The sequence below is a fragment of the Phalaenopsis equestris genome, unplaced genomic scaffold, assembly GCF_001263595.1.
Source record: "Phalaenopsis equestris unplaced genomic scaffold, ASM126359v1 Scaffold235867, whole genome shotgun sequence".
Classification (NCBI taxonomy): Eukaryota; Viridiplantae; Streptophyta; class Magnoliopsida; order Asparagales; family Orchidaceae; genus Phalaenopsis; species Phalaenopsis equestris.
This window is the reverse complement of record NW_018253723.1, coordinates 103,564-131,417: the sequence shown is the minus strand read 5'-3', so window position 1 is coordinate 131,417 and position 27,854 is coordinate 103,564. Positions and strand designations below refer to the sequence as shown.

At 33.3% G+C, this 27,854-nt stretch overlaps 1 protein-coding gene across 2 annotated transcripts in view; it reads left to right on the top strand.

Annotated features, from left to right (window-relative positions):
* The first annotated feature begins 195 nt into the window (after positions 1–195).
* Positions 196–27,854, top strand: part of LOC110039222 (polyadenylate-binding protein-interacting protein 3) — a 61,973-nt gene continuing 34,314 nt past the window's right edge. The window contains exons 1-10 of one of the 2 annotated variants that reach the window (XM_020744213.1): positions 196–444; positions 15,047–15,164; positions 15,257–15,409; positions 15,560–15,690; positions 15,882–16,072; positions 21,413–21,590; positions 21,679–21,906; positions 24,942–25,066; positions 25,185–25,263; positions 25,366–25,399. In XM_020744213.1, the coding sequence (XP_020599872.1) occupies positions 15,053–15,164; positions 15,257–15,409; positions 15,560–15,690; positions 15,882–16,072; positions 21,413–21,590; positions 21,679–21,906; positions 24,942–25,066; positions 25,185–25,263; positions 25,366–25,399 (1,231 nt within the window). In that variant the 5' untranslated portion in view covers positions 196–444; positions 15,047–15,052. Of the gene's footprint in view, positions 445–15,046; positions 15,183–15,256; positions 15,410–15,559; positions 15,691–15,881; positions 16,073–21,412; positions 21,591–21,678; positions 21,907–24,941; positions 25,067–25,184; positions 25,264–25,365; positions 25,400–27,854 lie in introns of both variants that reach the window. The other variant, XM_020744212.1, reaches the window with a different exon arrangement.

Genomic DNA, 27,854 nt, shown 5'->3' with positions numbered 1-27,854 from the left:
TATATATATATATTCTTTATTATTAATTAATTTGAGAAAAAGATGTTGAATATGTTCGAATTAAAATTCATTTGAATCCTATAAATTGAAGCCAAATCTTCAACTCACTGTTAATGAAAAATTCGAACAAAAACTACCTAAAGGAGCCCAAACCGGTCGAGATCAATCAAAACCGGTCCGCGTGTGGGCTAACTTTAGAATTTAGAAACCTGCCAGAGCGGAAAACTAGATACACGCAAGTTCCCCTTCCTCGCGGCGCGGCACCTCAAACTTCTCCAAGCTTTGATCTAAAACCCCATCTCGTTGCCCATCATCTTCCAAATTGATCAGATCGTCGGGAATCTTCCATCGCGTAGGGATCCGGAGAAAGCCCTGGAAGCGCTGGTGAATATTGGGGGAAACACTTCATCCTCTCCGGTCACTTAAAATATTAGCGGCTGCCTGGTTAGTCTTCTCTGATCTCTTTCTCTTCCTCCATCTCCTACTCATTCAACAACTTCGCATTCTTTTCCTTCTCTTTTCCGTTATCAGTTGCTTCAGCTTATTGTTTTGTTCGGCGATATGGTTGTGAATTGTTTCTTTTAGTTGAAATCAATTTGAAATTGGATATTGGGAAAGGCTTAGCAATAATGCGATATTATAAAGAGAATCATTTTATAATTGATGCTTTCTTTGTGCTCATGTTGTGCCAGTTTGGGCATATTCGAATGATTACGTCATTGTGACCGCGGATGCTTTATGTTTGTATTTTTGGATTAGTTCCTGCTATACCTAGCCGCTCATTTTCTTTGGTTTTACTAGTTTCTTAATTTGTTTTAGATGATTTTTCGGCAGCATGCATGGCTGGTTTGCCTATCATTAGGGTTTTCCGTGTTGCCGTCGCAAAGATTTTGAAGACCTACATTATGGTGAGTTAAGGTTTAGGTATTTAGAGATATTAGAGACACAAAGCATGGGCTGAACTTTTTCTCCATTGGCCGTATATATTTCTCACCGTCATTTATCAAATAATCCATATAAAGTTGGAGTAGCCTATAAGATTCCCGCTTATGTGATTGCAATGCCAAGTATCCAAATTGATATTTAAACAGTTTCTTAGAATCTGAAAACTTTTGATGACTCTTTGATATAACCTTTTTGTCCATTTTCTTTATATATTCTAAACATTATCGAGCTACATATGTTTACGAAAAGCCCTTAAAATAGTTTTGATTATTGGCTACAGAATAAAGGAGAACAGAGTTAAGCTTAGCAAATGAGGAAAATGCCTTAAACATAGTTAACGCCCATAGACTTGTCTGTATTCTTTAGCCTATCGAGCCTTGGGGGTGTTTGGTAGTGCCTTATTAATAGGATTTATTCATCGAATTTACTAAATCCAGCCAAACATAAAAAAATGTAGGTTCTATGGATTTCTGAAATTTTGGATTTAAGGTCCGAATTTTTTCTTTGATTAATATTAAATCCGGATTTAATAAATACAACGAGGGGTTGGACTTACTATTTCCGGATTTTCTAAATCCTACTAAATCTAAATCCTTTCTGTAACCAAAAACTCCCTTGTAGTGGTTAGTAGTCTCATTAACCATGCAATTGATTTTAATTTTGCAGGGAGTGATTATGTCCAAGTGTGAAAATGAAGAAGAGTCCCCGTTTCAACATCTTCTGCATTACTTTTTTGTGGCATTGAATAGTGCTTTCTGATAAGCCTTGAGAGTATAGCTGATGTGAGAGGAAAAGAAAATCAATTAAATAAAAGCCAATTGATACTTATGGATATGACTATGTCAAATGATTAGCATAATGTCATTTATGTTTTTAGAAAGTGATTAGGAGATAGTGATATGAGATTTTTGATGTAGATAGATGATAGATGGGATGAAAGGAGGTTCATCGGAAGGAGGCAAATAAGGCAATGAGTATAAATTTATGGCAGAGAAGGAGCAATTACCTAAGTAAGATGTAGATGTTGAATACTTAGAAAAACTTTTTTAGTAAAGGCAGGGGGGGGGGTGGGGGGGATGGATTGGCTGGAAAGGGAGGGGGGGGGGGGGGGGGGGGGTTGTAGGAAGCTATTTCATGAAAGTTAACATCCACAAATATATAAAGGTGATGTGTAGATGGATCATGACAACAATAACCCTTTTGAATATTAGAATAAGTCTGGAAGATACATTTAATGACATGACGAGAGTTTATCACATCTTGGATAAAGAGTTTAGCTAAAACAAATCTAATAAAAAAAAAACTACTTAGGAGAAAATAGAGTTGTGTGGATTTAAAAGGGAAATTGGATATACATTAAGATAGGCTGTGAGAATGGTTACTCCCCAATTTTTTTTAGGAAAATTCGTACCAAACAAGGTCCGAGCATTACTATGGAGATGTCGATACTTAAGTTAAATCGCAACACTTTGTTAGTTGGTATAAGTACATGATGATTGATATGTAATACCAATTTCAACACAAGAAGAGCGAAAGGTAGATTTCATTTATTTCAAGGCATTAATGAAATGGAAAAATTGAAGTGAAGCGGAAAATTGAATCCATCTATTTTGATAAATTATTTGAATGCAACAAACACTTAGGATTGAAAATTTACTAAACACATCCTAGTAAGCTTATTATAGTAATTAATAATAGATATGAAATAATGAAAACCAAGATGAATGGGCAAAGATCTTGGACCTAGTTATTAAGATGTAATTGTCTCCAAAAAAAGTAAATACCAAGGTCCTCTTCAAAAAGAAAAAAATTAAATATAATTCAAGGCATAAAATTGCCCAATTAGCTAGTGTACCATTTTTATCCGTGGGGCGAGGCGTAAGAAATTATACTAACATCAAAGCATGAAACAAGGAGTGACATATTAAGATCATAACATTGAATCATGTAGTAAGATGTGTCATACAAACATCAAAGTAAATAGTATATCAAAATAAGAATATAATAATTCAAAATAAGTTTACTATTATAGCTCTCTTTCCAAATCTCCCATCAAAGTAAGAACATGACAATCTATTAAGGTTAGAATTTTTAAATTTAGAAATCCCTAACATTCTTACCACTCAGCGAGTTTTTCCTAGAATTATTGTCATAATGATTTGATTTGTCTTAAGTTTCATCCTCAATTATATCACTATTCTTTATAACCTTCTTCTTATTTTTAATCTTAATCATTTTCTTCTTCTTTAATCAATAAAGACTAATAAGAATATTAATTAAAGTTTAAAAAAATGACTATGTTGAGTGTTACAACTTCAAAGGCATAAATTTTAATGGAAGCTTTTTCTATTAATTTATTAGAATTGCGTTAGGCATGTTGGTTTTAAAAAAAATCAACATTTAGTTCTTTTATTGCAAATATTAATGTTTAACTCGTTTGTCATCATCCACAAATCATTCTTTATTTGATGGTATGTATTACAAACTAATTGATGTTCATCATTCTCTAAAATTTTAATAGAAAATTTTCTATTATTTAATGGTGGACTTATGTTAGGCATGTTGTTCTTCCTTTTATCTTCATTGAAAAAGTCAACATTGAGGTCTTTTGTTGCAAATCTGATTGTTTAACTCTATTGACGTGGAGCTCATCTAGGCTTGAACCGGTTCAATAGGGGAGCCACAAGGGGGCCGACCAACCCTTTGGTTTGGTCTAGGGTTTTTGCCCAAGGGAGGGGTCTTCCCTCTCCTATTTATCTTCTACTATATATGTGTTATTTTATTTTTGTTTGAGTATAGTTTTTGCTTTAAGATTTCTGTCCACATAGCATTTGATGTTTCTCTTTTATTTTTATCTGACAGCGAGAATGTGCTTTGGCTGAAACTTGTCCCGAGGTGGTGTGTATCTGTCATTTCTTGCTTGCTACCAATGCTTCTACAACCTTCTTATTCTTGCCGCATCCCTCCAGACACCTCTCTGGTTTGCCGCTTGCCCCTCGTCACCCTCATCCTTCCTGTGATTCTACCACCAACCTATTCCCTTTCTCCAGCCGCCGCTAAACTCCTTATGTCCCTACTTCTCTGCCGATAGCCTCACCCTAGCTCCTGCAACCACTGCTAAAATCCCCCAACCTCACCAGATATTACTGTCAGCCCCATCCAACACTCCCAACCCACACGCCTCCTTACAACCCTCCCAATCCTAGCTGCAATCCCAAATGGTCAGCCCTTCTTCCTCCTTACTACTACAACTAACCTTCCTCCCTCACCTAGTCCAATTCCTTTTGCCGTAGCAACACCTCGCCTATCTACGCCCTAGTTTTGTGTCTTATCTTTGTTTTCCTGATTTCAAGTGTCTTGTTTGTAACCCCTTTTACTTTTCAACAATGAAAGTATTATTCTGTTGCGATTTTGGGTTAACTCTGGTATCATCTATCATCATCATCAACAAACCATTATTTATTTTATTGCACATCACTACAAACTAACTTGTGTTCTTCATCGTCTAAATTCTTTTCCTTAAATATCTATTCCTTCATATTCTGCTGTGCATAATACAAATCAAGGAGTTCGTTGTTAAGGTGATTGAATTTTTTTTTATTTTGTGTAGATTCGATTTTATTTACTTCAATTTCATTTACAACTAGATGATAGGAATTTAAGCCTAATGCTTTAATAGTAAATTGCTGTAGCTATGAAGTGACATCATCCAATTGAACCTACTATTTAACTAAATTTGAAAAAATACACAATTAAAATAACATACTTGTTGGAATATTAACCGATAAATGTTAAAATTACTTGGGGAGTATTTTGCAATTGTATAGTTATCTTCATGTTGTCTAGAGATGATATCTTTTTTTTCTTAGAATATTTATAAATTAACCTTCACCATTCCAGTTAAGTCTGCTATCAATCCATTCCTATCGTGATATAAGCCAAATTTGGTCCTAGTACTAAAATTGTAGATTAAGATTATATTCTGTGGCATGCAAATGACAGTGAAGCTGAAGCTCCAACTTTCTATCAAACCTTTGGGGGCTATGATCATACATTTACTTTGTCATGAAACTGTTGTTGCACTAAATGCATTGACGTTATTACCTTGTTCATATATGCCGAAATCTGCTCTTTTGGCTCCTCAAGCACCTTGACATATAGAGCAATATTCTTATGAGAGCCAGAAATATGCTCTTTCATTCTTGTAATACCCTTTTTAACCATCTTATTGCAGTAGTTGCACTTCAAGTAAACATTCGCCTTGTCACTTCCTTTTCTTTTACTTTGCACATTATGTTTTTGTGCTATATCTTTTTGTGTCCTGTTGTGACTTTTTTCTTATCTCTAACCATCTTTAGAAAATCCTACCTTAAAAAAGAGATTTTTATTTAAAAAAAAAAAAAAAAACTGAAACATACAAATGCTCAAAAGAACAAAAAATATCTTAAATAAACAAAGCAAAAAAAAAAAAAAGTTTTAAGAAAGAAAAAAATTTGGGGTTTGAAGGTTGTTACCAAAAGAAGCCTTGTGGTGGAGGAAGAGGAAATGTGTTTCTTTGGAAGAAAGAAAGCACGAGAAGGTAGCATTGACTAAGGAGGAGACGGCTTACGACATGCATGATAATGAGGAGAAATGAGACATGAGGGAGAGGTGCTTGGGTATGCTATATGACCTAAAAGCATGCATGCATGCATGAGGTTGGGGGAGCAATTGGATTTATAAAATGGGTTCATCTAATTATTTATATTTATATTTATTTTTAAATAATAAGCTGGAACTTTCAATTGTGGGTGCCTCATCAATCTCTAGGCAAGGCGCGCCTCACTTCATTTGAGGCGCTCAACTCACATATAACCTCATGAGGAAGAAAATCCAAAAAAGCATTGTGGTAAATCTTTTTTTTGGGATTGGTGAGCTTCGAGCATGGGACCATTGAAGTATTCCTTTTATTGCGTAGTTTTAAAATATAATATGATTTTATGAACTTGATTTGATATATATATATATAGCAAACTCAATGCTATGACTATCAGTAGCATTAGCATATGTTTTCTCTTTAATGATAGCTTCACTTTCAATTAGAAAACAAAGTTTACAAAGATGGTTCATCAATTGAGAGATTAAAAATTTTATGTATTCTAATGTCATCCATTATAATTAATATATCTCCACTAATGGCCCACAACATAGTCTCTCTTTGAATATATTTTGAACTCCTCTTACATTAATGATGAAGATTAGTTAGCACATAACCAAATTTTCACTCTATTGAGTAGTGACGTTATTCCTCTCAAGTGCATTGAGTGAACTGATAAAAGAGTATGTACTCTTTTCATCAAGAAGAGGAATATAATTGAGGTAATAATGTAAGAGCGAAATTTAACTTTCGGGGGGAACTAGTCCATAAATTATCCATTAGGCCCTTTCATTTATAATGGCTTTAGAAACTATGGATTTATGGTCAATAAAAGAACTACTAAATCTAAATAAGTTAATGAAGTTTAGATTAATTATTGATCTATTTCAATATTGAAAAAAAAATGTATTTAAGATTTTGTTCCTTTAGTTTGATATTCCATATTATATGGAGTAATATGATTTGAAGCTTTGTTTCAGAGTGTAACGCTGTAATAACTAATAAAAAAATGCATTTAATAAATGAGATTAATAGCTGTGAAATTGGTTAAGCTAAGTTTACTAAAAAAATAAATGTTATTTTGCATTAAAAAAGATAGCTAAGCACTGAAGCGGGATTTTGATTCATTCTTTTTGTTCAAGAATGTTATACATCATTTTATAAATGCTGGAGTCTTCATTGTTTGTCTTTCTTTCATGTTGACAAAATGATCTCTTTGACCTTATTGACCATTTACCATATTCCCCTCCCATGTCAAACACCATGTGGAGATAAGGCTTGTCTTTATCAACTATTTTTAAGATGTCATGTAGCAACTTTATAAAAAAAATTAATATAAGCTATTTTGTCTCACCTCAAATGATTCAATAATAACTTCATGAGCTTGGCCTTATTTACATCATTTTATTTATGCATATTCTACTTGACATTAGCCACCATGATTTGTAATTTTTTTTTGGTTTTGATTTGGCTAAACATAATGATTATTAATGTAAAATGAGATTCTACAGTAGCCAGCTTTTTTAACTTATGAATTTATTGAAAATTAATTGTTTCTAGACTTGTTCATGATGGTCTTTATGAAATTTGCATCTTATAATATCTTTGGGCCCAATAACCAATTACATTTTTCTAGTCGATCTCATTATTTTCTATGCTCTGTAAAGCATAAATATATTTAAATACAGAATTCAATGTAAAAAAACAATACATGGAGCATAAGTATTGAGTCTCAATTAGTGTTCTTGCAGCTCTATAATATGATGGCAATGTCAGTGATTTCTTGAACTATTTTATTCAACGCACCCTCATAATAGCTCATGTGATTTGATTTGATTTGCGATATGAAACTCATCTTTATTTGCTTCGTCATATTTGATGACATTTATAAATATAGGCTCAAATTCTATAACTAACATGAATATAATGAGGTTTTTGTGCATTAGTCTAATCGTGACATATAGTAGCAACTCTCTTTATATTCCAAGACTCTGCTCAATAATTATTTCAATATTTGTTTTTTTTCCTTTTTGATCAATGTAGTCTTCAAGAGATTCTAACTTGGAGAAATATATCTGCTACGACTGGTATTGAATGCATATGAAAAATCATCAAGTAATATGAATGCTAAATGAAATGGAAGATCTGTAGAATATAACATGCAAGCAATTTCATTGTTCAAATTCAAATGATATTTAGCTTGCTAATAAAAAACTCCTTTATGAGAAGTATTGTCTGTCTTTTTTTTTAAGATCATAACCAAACTAATTGTCCACTGGACTTAAAGCTACACTATCATTGGGATCTACACCCAAAAGAAGGAATCAAAACTTCTTTAAACGAGTTATTTTTTTTATTTTGCTCAGCCTCTGTATCTAGTTTTTGCACTTTTTGAAGTTTATTGATGTTGTTATAGGATATAATGAAATGCTTTCATTTTTTGAGCAAGCGAGCTTTCACCTTAGAATAATTTCTTATACTTTCCTCAAGAAAAGGTCATGGAAATTCTATATATCCTCCTTCCCTAATTGCCTTATTTTATCAAATTCAGTAACATAGATCTATACAGGTTTAGAGTTATCTTCTATGGGATTTTTACCGACTGCATTAATGCCAATTTCAAAAGATAGTCTTTTTGTACAATAAAAAAAACTTAATTTTAGTCGCTCAAATAACATAGCTGAAAGTAATATCTATAAATAAAATTTTTGACTTAACTGACCAAAGAAAAAAAAAATTATAAATTCAGAGGTGTTGGTAATTATGCTAATCAATTTAAGCTTCTTGAATAGGTTGTTTCTATGTAATCTATATAATTTGTTAATAATGTAACATTGATGATGATCAACAAAATAAAAGATAGAAGAATTTTTATCGACATGTTGCATTGATTTATAAAAGACAAAACTAATCTTTTATTTTAGTTAGTAACTATTATCTATGAATTCAAATGTTTTAACTCTCATTATTTTTGTGTGAAAAAAGGTTGGCTCAGGTTTCTTAAATTTGAGTTCAATACAATCATTTTAATTTTGTGAGAAAATCATTTTTACTTTACAGATTCTAGTTATATCTAGATTGATTTCTCATAAAATTAATTGGTTATTTTACAGTTTGATGATAAAAAACATCTTATAGTTCAAAAATCAGCAAGTATTTTTGTACCAAGAAAAGCACATTATACTCATAAAAAAATTTCATGTTAAGTAACAATAATTTTATAATAGCATGTATATAAGGTAAGTATTTAATATGAAAATTAACCATTATTAAGATTGATAAAAATATATAAGGGTAAGAAAGAAGAAAACTACTTTTATGAAAGAAAATATATGAATTTGAATGTAGAAGATTAGAGGCTGGGTTTTTTTTTTTATTAACAAAATTATTAGAAGATTCATTAACCTTTAATGAATAAAAGAGGCTCGGGATTTGTTCAATGACTTGTCAAAAGACTTGCTGACGCTTTGTAGAGACGATACCAATTAAAGGATTAATTTGCTAATGCTTATAGAGGAGGCACTAAATAGTCAACTAGACGAAGCCAATAAGCTTGTGAAATTTGGATTTCTGTCAATGGATTGTCGAAGTAGAGGGATAAAATTGACCATCATTGAAATATGCATCAATGACATTACCTAAATCATTGTGCACCTTGTTATTCTTGAGAATTTTTCTTTAAATATTTGTCAATGACTCGTCCTTGAAGCAGAGGAACAACTATATCTCTGAAAGAAAGTCAAGATGGTATTCAATTTTCGTGCCATTTCCCTTGTATGTGAAACACATTTTTTTTATTTCCATACACCTCTCTTATGTGTCTATGTTTGTCGATGCATGTCTAACTCGCTGAGGACATGGCAAAAGTTTAATTTTACTATCAAATGCTTTTGACACAATTTTAAAAATGTAAGATTTCTTTCAGGGAAAATTAGAATGACGTATATTTCTGAAATGGACACAAAAGGCATTTAGAGATTCATGCTTTCAAAGGTGTGGTAAGTGATTGATGATTAAACTATAATACCATTTCAAGGTATATGAATACAATTTGATATCTTCTACTTCAATACATGTTTTTATATATGGTTAAATATAAGAGAAAAATAAGAAAGAAGTGATGATAAAGATATCCTGAACTATGATAAATCTCTTCATCACAGTCATCATTTTTTTTCAAATGAAAAATTTTTAAATAATCAAGAATTATGCAATAAGTGCTAACTCAATCTAAAATTATATGAATTGCTCGATTTCAATTGAATTCTCAATTTATTATAGCTTATTAAAGAATGTATTTTAAATTAGTTAAAGTTAACTTGAAAAACTAATGATGAATGAATTTATTTTACTTTTAAAACATTATATATTTGAATGATAAAATGATGTGATTGACAAAGTTATATTTTGTTTGATTTAGTAGTGTGCCTACATATATATATATATATTAACATAAGGTTGTGTAATATTAAATTGAAAACCGTTTTTTCGAAAACCGTTTTTTCCTACTTATTTGTGGTGAAGGAATTGAGTGAAAAAAGGTAAAGTTATATTTTGTTTGATTTAGTAGTGTGCCTACATATATATATATATATTAACATAAGGTTGTGTAATATTAAATTGAAAACCGTTTTTTCGAAAACCGTTTTTTCCTACTTATTTGTGGTGAAGGAATTGAGTGAAAAAAGGTAAAGTTATATTTTGTTTGATTTAGTAGTGTGCCTACATATATATATATATATTAACATAAGGTTGTGTAATATTAAATTGAAAACCGTTTTTTCCTACTTATTTGTGGTGAAGGAATTGAGTGAAAAAAGGTAAAGTTATATTTTGTTTGATTTAGTAGTGTGCCTACATATATATATATATATTAACATAAGGTTGTGTAATATTAAATTGAAAACCGTTTTTTCGAAAGCCGTTTTTTCCTACTTATTTGTGGTGAAGGAATTGAGTGAAAAAAGGTAAAATTATATTTTGTTTGATTTATTAAGTAGTGTGCCTAATTCTAAATGGCAGGCTATATGTGAGTCAAATGATGATCCAAAAAACTATAATAGAAACAAAATTATAAATAATATTTTTTTTTTATCATTTTCTTTGTTATCAAACTTCAAGTGTGAGTAAACAACCCTCTTGTTTTCCTATATGGTTTTATAACAATAGAATAAGCCAACTACAAACCAATGCTTTATCAACCAATTTACATATATGTCAAATGCTGCCATAAAATTTTTTCAGCTCTTTGCATTCTGCACGATAATTTCATTTATAGAATGTCAATTTCATCAAACTATGGATTAATTTGTTTATATCAGAAAGTTTGAATAATTTCATAACAAAACAACCCAATTTTACTAGGATATGTCAATGTACAACGCCATTATGATTTTTGTAAATGTGGTGAAAAATTTTAGTTTTCAAAATTGCCACAACATCAAATACATATTGTCTGATACACAACATCATTGTCATTGAGTGTTAATTATAGAACTCCAAATTACTAATGGAAAAAATTTATAAACCGAAGTTTATGCAAAAGAACTCTAAAATTATAAAACTCGATGGCCCATGAAAGTGTAACCTGTTAACAGACAAAAAAATTACATTAATATATGAAAAAGTAAATTACACAACTCTTTACAAAATTTTATTTAACAGCTAACCAATAATCTTTTATTAACTAATCCTTGTGTTGACACATCCAATGATGATACTGTTTGCATATCACAATGTCGATCAATATCCTTTAACTGAGCATACAAAAGAAAATTAATTATAGAGAAACTACAACATTTTTTTTTACTTAAAAAAACTAAATATATGAATTCATTATACTTCTAACTTGTCATTTGATTTTTCAACATACAACTAATCTTGTAAGATTTCCTCAACTTGGGGTGATTGATCAAATTGAGTTTTGGTAATCTTCTCTTTCATCTTACCACAAGCTATTGTGCTCATTGTGTCTGCATTTTCTACAATGTAAAGCCTTCGTTGACCTGCTTAAGCTTCTCTTTTGTGAATCATTTGGTTGTTCATCTAAACCTCTTCTTAACTTTAGTGGTCGGCTCTTCTTAGGTTTATTATGTTTTAGTGGTAAGAGATGTGTTTTATTACTTTTAGGCCATTCATCAGGACCATTGATAGCCATAATGTTGATCTCATAAGTTCTTTTATGCATAACAATAATATAATAATTAGGGATAAAATATTCATGGTAAGAAATGTCCAAATGAATAAACAATTAGGCTTCCTGCAAATAGTTTTGCACCTTTTCTCATTTTTTAAGAACTTTATGCTGTTTTCCTCAACAATTGACCGATTTTGAACAAATTTTTAAAATTCATCTTTAATACTAAATAATATTTCCACTTTAAGATCATAATTTTGAAACTCTGGCATAGGATTGACAATTGGTCACTTACTTTCGTCTTTGCCGCTGTTATGAACACTGACTTCATCATTGAAATTCATATAGTCGTTATTATAACATTTTCTTTCCAAGCTTTCGTTTAAAATTTGAATGCATCTTTCACTCTTCTTCTTATCTTTATTTGTTATACCTGTGAATTTAATATAATGATCAAGTTGTTTTCAAATAACTCATCATTTTCATGAATGTCATTAGTCACAGTGTATAAACTCTTCACAATCATCTAAAACATTATACTCAAAGTCTTGATCATCATCATAAGAATTATATATCCCATTTAACTCTATATATTTATCCTTGTCTTCAAAATTTTTTAGTTCAACTTCCTTCATTTCACTTAACTAACTAAAGAGTTGTGAAATAATATGTTTCATCAAGCCATTCAGATATAATTTCATTTAGTTTAACATTTCAGTGACATTCCCTATAAGAAACAATTTTCTTAATTTTATGGCATTCATTTGTTGAATTAAAAAAAAAATGCTGAAATAAGCCATACATATGCTCAGCATCAATGGACCAATATTCTTGTCGCTTCATCTATTTAATCTTTTTTTGAATAGACCACCACTTCTTGTTTGAACATTGATAAACATCACAATTTAAATGCTCTTAAACGAAAGAAGGAAGCATTTCAGTTACATTGAATTAATCTATTAAATCTAAAACACAGAACAAAAATAAATGTCAAAATACACATGTACAAAGTGCAGTCCTTGAATTGAGTTTAAATGAATACACAAAACTTAATTTGTGTGGAAAGGATTGTACATAATTATGTACAACATAAAAATGAAAATTTTTTTCTAGATTTGATATATATATATATATATATTTTTCTATATTTTATATATATATATATATATATATATATATAGATGTACAACATCATAATTAAAGAACAAGCAAAAAAAAGGGTCACTTACATACATACCACCAAATTCTCTTGTATTTACATATCTAACGCCTAAAATTTGTTTTGTTACATTTATATCACCCATAGAAGGATCATTTACATATATACCACTTAATTACTATGTATTTATATGTATGACTCTTAAACTTTGCTTTTTAACTCCAAAAAAACCAAACAACCGTAAATACTGCTAAAATCCGATTAAAACTAAACAGCCCTAAATGCTGCAAAATCAAAATCCCATTTCTCTGCCTTTCTCTTTCCTTAAATCTGATTAAATCCAAAAAATGTGGTGAAGAGAAAGAAGAAAGTACCTTTTTTTTTTTTGACAAATTACTCCCCTCCACAAACTACAGTGCCGCCTCTACCTATTCCAGCTTCATTTTCTTTGAGTCCAACCGACGAAGGTTGAAGCCATTTCAAATACCAACTCACACATGACCACTTTGAACCGACGGAACACCCGCACGAAGACAACGCAACACCCGTACAAAGAAGCGGAAAGTATAGGAAGGGCCCTACGCAGCTTGGACACCAACCCTACACCTTCACTCTCTCTCCTTCGCCTCGCAGCCGAAGACGCAATCCCGCAAGAAGTTTTTATTGCCAATGAAGCTGAATAAAGAAGTTACACATGTCGAGCAGGGAAAGTTTACAATATCTTTAGAATGCTCCAGATTCCAAACCGGATCAATTGAAGTCTGGGGCTTAAATTAGTGAATAGATTGAGCAGATTGATTTACCCTTCAATTCATGTGTTATCATTAAGTTTAATGGAAAATATGATTTAGGACCAATTTGGAGTAATTTTTAATAGTTTGAGACTAAATTGGAACGTTTTAAAACTCTGGAACTAAATTGGACACTTCTTAATAATCGAGAAACTATTTTTGGCTTTTATTCTAATTTCATAACTCATTAATGAATGCGATCCAACTGGAATGTTGTCAAGCTGTATCAGTACTCTAGGCAATTAGACTAAAGGTTATACTTTCAGCTAGTTAAACTTAACTAGCAGGTTTGGACAGTAACATTAGTGGAGAAAAAGGGATTATGATAAAGACTTGCAACTTCACCATTATTCATAATTTTTACCTTTTAGGTAGTTAAGGTGATAATGCTTATATACTCATGGTTTCACAAGACCGATCACATCTTATTGCTTACAAAAACTTTTCACTTATAAATTGTCGAAGTGTTTATGCTTATTAGGATATGATTTTATAATAAAGGTTTGCGACTTCACTATTATTAATTATTTTTTCTTTTTAACTTATCAAAGTGTTTATGATTGTAATGGCTTGTTATAATAGTTTCATTTGGTTGTTTGGCTTCTACTATGCCTAGGCGTAGTTGAATATCAAATGTCTGTAAAACCTATAAGTCTTAACGCTTTTCTATATACTAGATGGTTCCTTATTCTTGGACTGAAAATTCCTTACTAATATATTGGTTCTTGGCTACTAATTAATTTATTAAAGTGTATGTTATAAACTTCATTTTTCAAAAAATTTTGCTGAATGCTCTTTTCTTTAACATATTCTGAATAGTACTATGGTTCCATCGTTTAACCTGCCAACTTTATGGGCCATAGTTTCCAAATGGCTGTCTCTGCAGTTGATTATGGAATACTTACTTTGTGGTTCATAGTGCTTGTGCTTTGGAGGACCAACTATGATGACGCCTTCTTCCCTTTATTGTGCAACTTCAAGTGTATATCATAAGCAGCGTTTCAACTTTCATTTTGGCTAAAAATGTGCGTCCATAACATTCTATAGCATAGCTAGTTTGTTGCATCGAAATTGCAGGGGCGAGATCGCATAAAAGTTCACTTCATAATTTCTTTATTCCAGTGATTGTGAAGTAAACATTGCAGAGGGAGGATTGCACAAATATTCACATCATAATTTCTTCATCAGAGTGATTGTGACCTTTTCTGCAATTATTGTTTTGTTTAAGAACATTTTTTTCTCGTAATAAATTATTCAATACTTCTTTTTCTTTCCCTGCCTTGCAGTTATTATGATTATCTTTTTGGTTTGTATTTCTAAAATTCATGATAATTCCCTTGGACCTACTATTGATCTGTGTATTTGTTCATCATCAAAAGTTCAACATGAACATGCAACAAGGTATTCAGTCAAGAACTTCTGCCAATGGGTTCAACCGGCGCAGGTTTGATAGAGAAGGAGCAAGGATGGAGAATAAGATGCATCCAGGAAAGTCAGGTTCCAACAATTTTGCAAGTACTTGTTTCCCTTGGAGTTATTATTAATCTCTTGGTCTTACCATTGCGGCTAATAATCTTGTTTCATATTAGTGAATGGAAGCAAGAGTGTACCTGCTAACAGTCCTTCATCTGATCGCTTGATCTATGTTTCTTCCTGCCTTATTGGTCTCCATGTTGAAGTTCATGTGAAAAATGGATCGGTATTCTCTGGGATTTTTTGTTCGGTGAATGCCAAAGATTTTGGTATACATCACATCTTGTTGTGTATGCTTCATTAAATTTTAATTTAGTAGTACTGTTTTTAACATACTTATGGTCTTCATTTCCATTTGTAATTCAACTTACGTTAAAACTGTACCCAACTTATGTTGACTTTTATGCTTTATTTTGCAGGAATTGTTCTCAAAATGGCTAAACTTATTAAGGATGGTTCTGTCAGAGGACAGAAGAGTGCACCAGAAGCACATAAGAAGCCTCAAACTATAATCATACCGGCTAGAGAGTTTGTTCAAATTATAGCTAAGGTTCCAATTCATTTTTATTATTAATTTATGCTAGTCTGGGTCGTACTATTGTCATGTACCTATTTTGAGTTGTAGAAGTATGATTTTGTTAAAATAATTTTTAGTTTTCTTGTTATTATGAACTTTTTGATGTTGGCTGTAAATCTTATCTTTAGATGGTCAAGTCAGGACTTAATTTTGGTTGATTTCAGGATGTTCCGTTAGCTAGTGATGAGTTCTCAACTGCCAATGCACGGGAAAAGAGAAAAGACCTCATGATAGATTCTGCTATTTCCCATTCTCATAATGTTGAAGTAGAGAGGGAACTGCAGCGCTGGACTCCTGATGTGGATGATCCCGAATGCCCTGAACTAGCCAACATATTTGATGGATCCTGGAATAGGTTGGTGACTTATGCATCAGGAAGCTTTATTTTGTTCCATCTGCTTTAGCTTTGTCTTGGAAATTACTGTCCACAGTGGCAGAACTTAGATTTCGGAGGTGGTGAAAAGCATTTATCGGAAGTATTTTTTTTGGGGCATGTTATACATAGCTAAATTTTGATTGAGGCGAATCTTTCTTTTGGTATATAAGATATTGAAGGATTTATCATAAATCTAGTGGGGATGAGGCCCGTCCCAACCATGCATGATTCAACTTTGTATGTTGGCTTTTATGCCCTTGGTCTTGTACTTGGTAATTCTCTGCTCATCTCAAGCATTTGAGCAACACTGAAGACTGGATAAGTCACTTCTATTTTCTACATTTGCACTCAGTAAGCTGGCAAAAACAATGCCACATCGTTTAGTTGCTCTAGTTTAATCAAGAAGAGTAGATCCGTGTATTGCTCTCTTCTATTTCACATTTATGGAGATTTTATTTTATTTTATTTTTAATTTTAAAGGTTATGGAATTTTATTACTAGGTAGTGAGCGGATTACATGAACTAGCTGTCACAAAAATGACTATAAATAGCAAAATAATAAAAAAACATTGGATAACATTACTTAGAAGCCATGATTTTATTTTGAAGAGAGAAACTAACCCATATTTAAACATCTATTAAGTCCAGAATGCTGTTAATCATCAGTAAAGTTATTACATCAAGCTTTAAATCTGGCAAATCTATGGGGTTGAAGAATATTTTTTCCTGATTTGTGCCTCAATAGGCTAATAGATTGCCTTACTAGATATGGCTCTTGAAGTATTCATAGACCGAATGACCATGATTTTAATAGCTAATATGGAGCAGGTGGGCTATTGATATTACAACAAACCAATAAGAGAGGAAAACACTAACTCAAAAGAGGAATCTGGAAGGTGGGGGGGGGGGGGGGGGGGGGGGTGTTGAATTTTGGCTAACATGTTCATGTTATACATAGCTAAAAGTTAATTGAGGCAAAACTTTCTTTTTTTTTATAAGATATTGAAGGATTTATCGTAGTTTTAGTGGGGATGAGGCCCATCCCAAACATGTTAGTTTTTATGCCCTTGGTTTTGTACTTGTTAATTCTCTGCTCATCTTAAGCATTTGAGTGGCAACACTGAAGACTACACAAGTCACTTGTGCACTATACTCTCTACATTTGCACTCAGTAAGCTGGCAAGAGCACAGTCACATCCTTTAGTTGCTCTAGTTTAATCGAGAAGGGTAGATGTGTGTATTGCCCTCTTCTATTTCACATTTATGGAGATTTTATTTTATTTTTTAATTTTTGAAGATTATGGAATTTTATTACTAGGTAGTGAGAGGGTTACAGGAACTAGCTGTCACAAAAATGACAATATAAATATATAAAAAAAAATTTGTGTTGTATCATTCCTTTTTACCATCTCTACTACTTCTCCCCCCTCCAGCAATTGCTGACCTCCCTATTCTTTATTTCTGCACCCACCCACCCTTCCCCCAATGACTTACTCTTGCTTTCCAGCTCCCTGGGTGTCACCCCAGCCTTCAACTGTCCTGTCCCTACAACTCAACATTGCTGTGCCCCTCCCCAGCCTTCACTAGCCCCGGTCACCGCTGTTCTGCTGTAAAACCTGCTGCCCAACCCTCCATCATTGATGTTCCTATAGTTTCGCACCTTCCTCTCGCTCACACCAGCATTCTTTTGTGCCTACCAACCATCCCGACCAACCTAGCCGACCTCCACCGCTCTTGGAATACACCTTAGAGGTGGTTTGCTTGTGTCGTTCACGTTTTGTGTTGTAACCCTCTCTCCACATTAATAAAGGTTTGCTTGTGTGTTTCCGCTATTTTTCCCACTTGGTCCGGTACCGTTGACACATAGTGTCTTGTAAATATGCTTTCTCATCTTCATCAATTATTTACTTTCATTGTCAGCAATAAAGTGGACTATTAGATGCTTTCCAATTTCATCTACAACTCCATCAATTACTTTGAAAATAAAATTTGTATCCTTCACTTGATTTATGCTTCAATGGACTTTAATGATTGTTTATACAATCTTATGACTTGTTTGCAACTCTAATTTATGTCCAACTTCTCATAATTTTCTCAATAAATTTCTCGATTTTATTCAGTTTCTCATTCAATATCTAAGTTTTAAATTCATATATCGGCGTATGCTCTCAATCATCGGAATTTATAGAAATGTATCATGTTGATATATGATGATGAAGAAGTTGCCATTTTAAATGAACTTGTATTATCAAAGAAGAATATTCCATTCTCCATACAAACATGCTTGTGAGATTCTTGTATTTAGTGGAGACATTCAATGAGTAACCCTCGCATCATGTTTGTTGCATCCTCCAGATTTTTCATATATTGATTTATAGGTTCTATTGCACCTTTATTGAGCATTTGTGGCAGTGGAGCAGAAGAATCTTTATTGATGGGCCTACTATCATAGTATGAGTAAATATTAACTCTTATCATTAGATTGTCAATGGTAAATGCATAAACATGGCCACTTTATTCATTTAAGCTTGATGTCTTCTTTCACTTCTTCAGATACTTAAATACATGGTGCTATGATTTTATGAAAATAATTTTTCATTCTTGCTACACCCATTTTACTATTTTATCACATTTATTGCATTTTAGTTAAATGTAGTCTTCTCACTTGCGGTAATTTAGACTTAACAATTGTGCTTTCATTATAGTTTTTTCTATTTCTCATTGAGCTCTTTTTTTAACATCTAACCCTTTGAAAGTAACCCTAAATTAAAGACAGGCAACCAATAAAAAAGGTAATAAACAAAAGGAAAAAAAACTAATAGTAAACAAGAAGGGCTATTGGAAACGAGAAAAATATGGAGATGTAGCAGCAACAATGACATATCTGTTGCGTTGTAGGTTTGGGAAGCCATTATGATATGAGTATTGTTTTCCTTGTTCATGGTAAAGGAAATTATGGCTATTTTCACAAGAAAAAGATAGAGAAGAAAAGTAGTGCAACAATGCATTGATGAAAGATTTACTAATGGGAATAATATGCAACAATGGAATGATAAAAGCTACAAAAATGAAAAATGTTTGTAGCAATGCAGCAATGAAGATTCTAGTTATGGTAAAATTTGAGAAACAAGAGTACAACAATGAAGATTGGAGAATTTTGATAACACAATAACGCCTAGGGTTTTTTTACCACAACAATTGGAGAGAATTGATTTTGTGCACCTAATTTAAGCATTTTCAGAATTTATGCATTTAAGGAAGGTGGCTAATAGTAAAAAAAATGAAATAAGTGTATATACTTAATTTTAAAATTATTATAATTATCCATGGATTGATGAGTAGGAAGTATGAATCCCACATATTAATAAGGTGGTAGCTAATAGTCCATGGCTTTGATAACACATAAAAAATCGGAGAGAATTGATTTTGTACAATTCATTCCAATATTTTTAGAATTTAAACAATTTTAGGAGGCAGCAAATGGTAAAAATATGAAGGGAAATTTGAAGTAAGGGAATATAGTCTATTATAAATAATTATAATAATCCATTGATTGATGCGTAGGAAGTATGAATCTCACAGATTACTATGCTGGTCGCCAAAAAGAAGGAAAAATGCGGAAGTCCTGGTAAATGTGGGTCTCAATTTGCAAAAGTCGGCATTTCACATAGTTTTTGCCTTATATATACATGCAAATAGTAAAATGAAGTGTTTTGTGTTCCATGTTTTGTATTTTACCATCATTAGCTCTTGTTTTAGTCACCTATTCAACTTTGCTTGATGCTTATGGAAACTTATACCTTGACAAACACATGCAATACAAAATTTGTAAACCATTGTTAGTAAAGGTTTTTATGAACACTTTGTTGTATCATTCTCCCCCATTCCCTTCCACTTGAAATGCACATGATTGGTTTAACCTCAATCAAAAAGGTAATCTATAGAAATACTTTTATGAAGTTTATGCGATCAATAGGAAGTTTTGTAAGTCAATATTTTTTTCACTACATGAAAATATGGTTGACAAATGCCTCAACTGATGGACTGTGATAAATTCAATCAGATCATTGTTTCTACTGCAGTGACTGGGCCTCAATGTGAGATTTGCATCAAAGATGATTGAGACTCCATTTTGTGCTTATAAAGGCTAAAAAATGAAGCTCTTATTTTGTCCCCTTGTCCCTATAATATGGGCCTAAAAAGATGAAAAATCTCCTCAATGCTGTAAGAACTACTTTTATGGTATGGCTTTTGATGAGACTGAATATGAAAGTGGCTACCAAACTGAAGATAACTTCATTAATTTTTTATTTATATATTTATTTGTCAATTGGCTTATTGATTGATCTAGTATTGCCATTGTTTTAAGCTCAATGATTCTAGTTATATAGGTATACCATGCTTCACCTTTATGGATGTTTATAATCTCTTTTACAACCTGGTTGTGATTAATTTCCTTGTGATAGTACCTTTTTTTAGATGATAATTCTAAGGGGTAATAAGGTGGTTTACAATTTAACGCACTTGGAATTTTTATTATGGTTTAGAAAAAACTAAATTTAGTCTGAGATGCTTATTCCAATTGACATAACCGAAGAAGGATTCATAAAGCTGACCTTAAATAAAAATAATTAAGGGGGAATTGATGAAAGGTGCATACAACTGAACCAACGGTTGCTCAAAGGATCAAAAGCAGATTTCAACGAAGGATTCATAATGCATAGAATTATTTGCCATGGCCAAAGAAGAAGAAAATTGATAATTGATTGGACTAGGCTGTGACAATTTAATTTCTTGAAGAACTTCATCATGCATGCTTTTTGATTCATCACTTAATTTTCATTAATCATTCTATTTTTATGTTAGTCTTCTTATCATGTGACTAATATTTTGTTCACTTAATGTCAAGAAAATGAAAAATATGAGTTTTTTTCTTGGTAGTTTAGTAACGGGAATTAACACAACTATTGCTTCCTTGCTGTTTGTGCTTTTGTCATCTTTCTTCTTTCTATATGATGACATTTTCCATTTTTATGCAAATATGTTAGGATCTAGTATTCACCTTGTTTTTCCCAAATTACCTTTTGGTTAAGGGTTCTCAATAACCTCTTTATTATGTGGTCTTTTTTTTCACTTTAGTTAGTTTGAGCTATTCTGCCTTAAGTCAAGGCACATAATTCAGGTAAACCTTTCAAGGCACTTGACCAAAAGTACCCTTTATTTCCCTTACAATTGTTGCATTCCACGCCTTCTTTTTCCGGATCATGCCAATACACCAATGGTCAGATACAAAGATTGACATTTTATCATTCTATGAAGGAATTGGAATCAGTTTGAAATAAATGAGACACTATTTGGAGTGAAGAGCACATTTAATGAGGAACTTTACACAACAAAGCTTGTGAGAGGCCCTCAGATGAGAGAGATTGAACGGGAGGCTTCTAGAATTGCTAGAGAAATAGAAGGGGAGGAAACTCACGACCGTCATTTGGCTGAGGTGCTTTCCAGTTACTCTGAAATTTCTTCTTAGTTATATTTCTTAAGCATGAAGTTATTCACCTTTTAGTGCTGTTATTAATTTACAGGAAAGGGGAATGCATTTTCCTGACATTGATGAGGAAAGTAAATACTCAGCTGTACATAGGCAAATTGATGATGGCAGTTTAGAAGAAAATGATGATGTGTCCTCAGATTCTCTTAATGCTGAAACTTTTGGTGGGTCTATCAGTTCTGAAATACCCACATCATATTCAACCATCTCCTGGGAGAAAAAGTATGATGAAGGAAAATTTTCATCACCCTATTCATCTGTGGTATGTTTTGCACGTCTGTAATCAATTTTCTTTTAAAAGGTCCATATTCTTCTCGATTGAGACATTCCAAATGTTTAAGAACTTGACTCTAGATTTTTGAATAGATATTCTCTAACAAATTCATTATTAAACTAGGGGTTTTATAACCTTTGGTATGCAATCAGCATAGCTAAATAAACTCAAGCCTTTTGACTAGTTGCATCTTCTTTTTTTCCATGAGAAAGCTTCATTTCAGGAATATTCTTGACGCATTGACTAAGTGGAATAGGATAACTTCTTTTTAATTATTCAGTTTTCATGTATTCTGACAGCACTGAATGCCTTGTGTAACTAGCTTATCGAAATTGAAGAAGAGAGATGTCATTCTGCAGTCATTTAGTTTTTAAGGTTTTTCTTATGCTGATTGTTATTGTTCCTGATGTTTTAGTATTACCAGGGAGCATCTTGACGCGGGGGCTATGGTGACCGACCGTTTCTCAACTGCTCCTCCCTTTTCCTTCTCTCCCCTTCCCCTCTTTCCTTCTTAGCACTTTCCTAACATAAGTCTTTCCAAATTAAAATTTCTGAATATTTTTATTCCTCTTTCCTAAATGTTAATTTCCATTTAATCCCGTTCCTTTCGTTTCTTCCTAGCACTTTCCTATTTTAGTTGATTTCGTAAAATTTGAAATTCTGATTATATTTTCTTTTCTTATTTTAAATCCTATCTTATTTTAAATACTTTCCTAAAATTTAATAACCTGATTATATTTTATTCTCTTATATTTTCATTACCTAAAATTAGTCTAGCCTTTTTATAATTTGGGGATCATGTGCTTGGAGTAAGGTTTCTGGTTTTGATATTTTTATTCAGGTTTTTTTGCCTTGATATTTTCCCTTTGAGGGCTGTATTCGACGTCAAGGTAGTGCTCCAGCTGTCCCTCATCTGAGGTGGTGATCGTCTCCACGGGTCAGGGTGGTGCTCCGGCTCTAGCTTGCTAGTGATGAGATACTTATCTATCATTCCACACTTCCTGCTATTGTTCACCCGCTTTCCAGCCCTACAACATGCCACCATACCTCTTCCCCAACAATCACCGGCTGCTGTCCTCCCTCCAACCTGCTGCCATCCTTCTCCCAACAAGGCCGCAACTCCTCATGCTTCATCCCAACACTCAACCGCCCTTCCTGAGCAACCTAATTTTGCTGTCCACCTCCTCAGAATTCCTCCCAACACTCAGCCGTCTTCCCAGCTTGCTGCCCCACCTTCCCAGCTTGCTGCCCCACCTTCCCAGCTTGTTGCCCTACCTTCCAACCTACCTCTTAGCTGCCCAGCAAACCTTCCCACCACCTTACCCTGTCCCCTTCTTCCATTAGTTCTTCTTCCAACCCCTACTGTCCCCTCTACTACATTCACACTTGTCATCTCCAAGCTTCCAGATCCTCTAGGCCAACCTCCACTATCCTTGGGATACACTTTCGAGGTGTTAGCTTGTTTCTTTGTATTTCTTTGTATTGTTTCTTTGTATTTTTTTGTCATTTATTTCATGTTTTGAAGAGTCGTTGTAACTGATTTCAAAGTCAATAATAATATTTGCATTTCTTTTTTGGGTTGGGCTTTCTCCTCTGGTATCATTTGGTATCAGAGCTCGCCTAACCCTAGTCCCATCCTTAGATTTCTAGCCTCCACCCCTACCCAATCCACCACACCAATTTTTTTCTATTCTTTCTTTTGTGTATTTTTTTTTCTCATCTTTCTTTCCTTCCACAGTTCCCAAAATTGTCAACTATGCCGCTAAGAAGGAATATGCCCGAGCCTACCCGAGAAGTGATACGGTGAGAACTTCATCGTCTCCAACAGAGGCTTATAGAAATTGAAGAGAAAATCCAGTGGGAAGTTATCCTTGACCGTAATCTGGAAGGTCGAAGAGAAGAATGAGAAAATATGAAGATGAAGTGGGAAACACAACATCATTTTTTACTAACTTACTACTATCAAAAGTTGCAGACTCTAGCTTCCGAAGTGGAGAGACCGCATCATCATGCGACCCCCTTGCTACTATCTAGCAAAATCAATTCGGAAGCCTGTTACTGTAAGAAGATGTTGCATGTGCTGTGGATTTGGCATGTTAAAGCAGAATGCATGATCATGGGAGTGCTCTACTTCACTGAGCAGAATGCCATTGAAAAGTAAAGATGCCGCAGAAACTAAAGAGCAGTTTGAAAGACAATTTTCATTTGATGACGTCTTTCCCCATGGAACTCCCTTGTTCGTGGGTGCATCCAATACCGATTTCAAATTTTTGTTCAACTTTCTTTTTGTTTGTTTGTCGTTTAATTCATATTTTGAAGAGTCATTGTTTCTTTTGCGATTTGTGCTTTCTCCTTCGGTATCGCATCTAGACTAATGCTAATCACGATGATTCATATTTTGGTGCTTAAAAGGAAATATTTCATTATGGTTTCCTTAAATATAAAATGATTGGACATCTCAAGGCAAAGAAGTTTACTATTTCTTCCTTGTACATTGTGTTAAGTAGATACAGATACTAAGAGGGGAAACTTAATTCTTCATAGATTTACAGTTTTATTTTTTTTTTGTAATTTCTTTTTTCATTAGTGCTGATGTTTAATACCTGTGGGTATGAGTCTTGGTTTTAATGTCTTCATTATTATCATTAGATGTATCCAATTTTTTTGGGTTTCATGTTTCGAGTCTTCATTTTCTATTCATTCCTTTTGAGTATTATCTGAGATATAAGGGAGGCAATGTTAAGCATTGTCCTCACCTTAAAACCAAAATAGGGTTTTTTTTAAGTTGGCTGAACTCCTATAGGTTAGTTAGTATAGTGTTGCAGATGAGGATTTAACCAATTTTTTAATTTAATTCCCTTTTGACAATAGTAATTAGACATAAAACATCTATTCTTGATCAACTTATATTATATATGAAATCATGTCTAATTGAGGATGTGCAGGAGTTTAGTGAGATTTTTCTAGTGTCAAATAAATATTTATTTTTGTTTGAACCATGTTTTCTTTTGTTTACGCTGCAGGATGAGGAGATATTATCTACATCTACTTCTGATAAAGATGCAAATAACTCTGCTATCAACAAGCATTCTAGTTCATCCACGTCTGATGATGCAAAGAAGGGCATAAATGCTGATGAATCCAGCAGGTTGTTCTTGTTGATTAAATTTCATGGACTATTTCTGCATGTTTAATGGTTTTGCATTCATGAACCGAGAAAGAAGATAGTTTATCTTTTGCCAGTGCTGATTTTTGACCTTCTGCAGCGCGGGTCATCTGTGTACTGACAAGCCAGTCCAAGATAAGAATGAAAACAAATCTTCCTTGCTTGAGAAATCTAGTAAGGTAATGATTGATCTGGAAAAGCAACATTCTTCTTTTAGGATTAAATATTTTTCTTGATAGATCTTTAGTTCTCTTTTGATTTGATTTATTTTTCTTACTCAGGTTTTCAGGGAAGTTCATAAAAGCAAAGGAGATGGTTAGTGGTTAAGATTTCTCTTTTGTTGAATTCGTTTGTTTTAATTTTGCTTGAACTAAGCCTTTTTCTCTTGTTTCCGTTTTAGTTTAGGCTAAAGTTTTTTTGTGGATTGAAGGAGGGTATTTTCCCTCCATGAGGACTTTAATTCTATTTATAGTACCAGTAGCTTGTTTTTGGATCAACATGTAAACCTCGGAAGTTTTGGAACTGCATATTTGCAAGACAAATTTGACACTTTGTTTTCAATAAAATTTTCTTTCTTGATGCAGATGTTTCAAATGTAAGAATCATGTCTCACATAGATAGGATTATTTAATTATTTCTCAGTGCCTTTGTAAATCTCCGTCACATGCTAGATAGTTTTTCTTTTCCTTCATTTTCTTTCTTCAGCTAAACTCTCTATTTCTATTTAGAAAGCATAAGTTTTATTTTCTAAAAGTGAGTTGCTATTTAAAAATGGATCAATTTCTACTATACTTCATCATGTTGTTAGATTGACACCTATGATTTTTTTGTCATGCTTAGCTTGTCAAATAGTTTGAAGACTTATTTGAGGTGGATGGTTAATAGGACAATTTAGTCAATTGTTAGTTATTATTATTTTAGGTCATGTGATTGTTTTCTATAATATTAGGAGTTATAGTTTGGGAGAGACGCCTTCCTTTCGAATTGTAGGCCTATTTTTTATGTATTTGGGATTCATTGTTTTTTGGTATTGGTGCAATAGAATATATTATTTCTTCTTTATTTCTGCAAAAAACATATCACACTCTTATAAAATGGGTATGTTCAGGGTTGTACCTGTGAGTAATGGAGACCAAGAAGGTTGATGTTTTAGAGGAGAAATTAGAGGGAGAGATGAGCCAAATCAGATTGATAATAGAGAAGTGTTTCCATGGAGGGATAGTTCTCATCCATAGCGGGGCAGTTCACGGCCCTAAAACAAATGATGACTAGGGTTTGAAGCGAACTCAAACTGCAGCCATAAGAAGGTATTGCATGACATCATGAGGCCTGGAATGAGCGGAAGCTTTTGAATGACCTGCAATTCTAGGATGGAGAAGATTGATTCAAAGAAATTTGGCCTTTGAGAGGGTTTGCACGACATCCATAGGGCTGGAGCAAGCCACAATATGTTATATGGGATGGTGGTTTGTGGTTTGAGGCTGGGAAGATCTGTTCTAAGGATTTTGGCCTTGAATTAGGAATCACAATGAGTGGGACCCTGATCGAGGGATGCATCCAACCGTCCCAGGGCCTTTTGTTGGTACCATCGTTGCAGCCTTTCAGCGGAAGCTGATTCGAGGCATATGAGGAAGGACAGGCTGATTGTGGGGTGTGTCGGGCTTATGGAAGAAGTAAAATCAATATGGACCGTGGAGGGGAACCTAACCACCACTTCATGAGTATAACTAGCTTTGGTTGAGCAAATTGGGGCGGATGCTTACACACGAGGAAGCTGAAGGTGGCTATCTTTGAAGGAGAGGATGTCTATGGTTGAGTTTATTGAATGGAGAGACTTTACTGCTAATGGGCTAGCGAAAGAAGAAAAATTGATGACGACAGTGCTGTCTTTGGAAGGAAAGACTCTAGCATGGTATCAATCGAGAGAACATCACCTAATCAAAACATGAGAAAAAATTAAGGATCGATTGTTAAAGTGTTTTAAAATCACGTGAGAAAGGGATTTGCACGAGCATTTTTTTGCATTGTTTTAAGAAGGGTTTGTCAAGGATTTTAAAGAGAAATTTCAAATGTTATCCAACTATTTGAAAGGGATATCAGAAGCAACATGGGAATGAAACTTCATGAAGGGCTTCAGATCAGAAATTCGAGCAGTGCTTTGGCTATTGAGACTACAAAAATTGGGGGAAACTATGGAATTAGCACAGTTGGTTGAAGATAAAACTACAATGGAACGGTCTTACAGGATCACAACGCAAGTAGAGCAACATACTGAAATGCTAAAACAAAGATACCAAAAACTTAAATAGTACATGAATAATAAAGAATTCATGACCGGGAGTAACATTCAAACGGTTTATAGAGACAGTGATCAAGAGAAACAAGCTAAGGTGTTATATTTTCGGTATGATAAGAAGTTTGCCACAATACATCATTACAAGGATCACACATTGCAAATTCTCACAATGTATGATGAGGAGGCAGGGGATGAAGAAAAAGAGGAGGTTGTGGTGGAGTACCCCCACTTTGATGTGGCAGAAATCTCCTTGAACTCGGTGATGTGGTTAACTTTGAACCACGCGATGAAACTTAGGGGATATTTCAGAGAGCATAATGTAGTTTTGTTGGTAGGTAGCGGGGGTACTCACAACTTCATTTTCACTCAAGTAGTGGAGCAGTTGGGGCTTGTGATGTTTGACACAGGAAGTTTTGGAGTAATGATGGGGACGAGACATGGAGAAGAGCGGGGGGGGGGGTTATAATTTGGGGG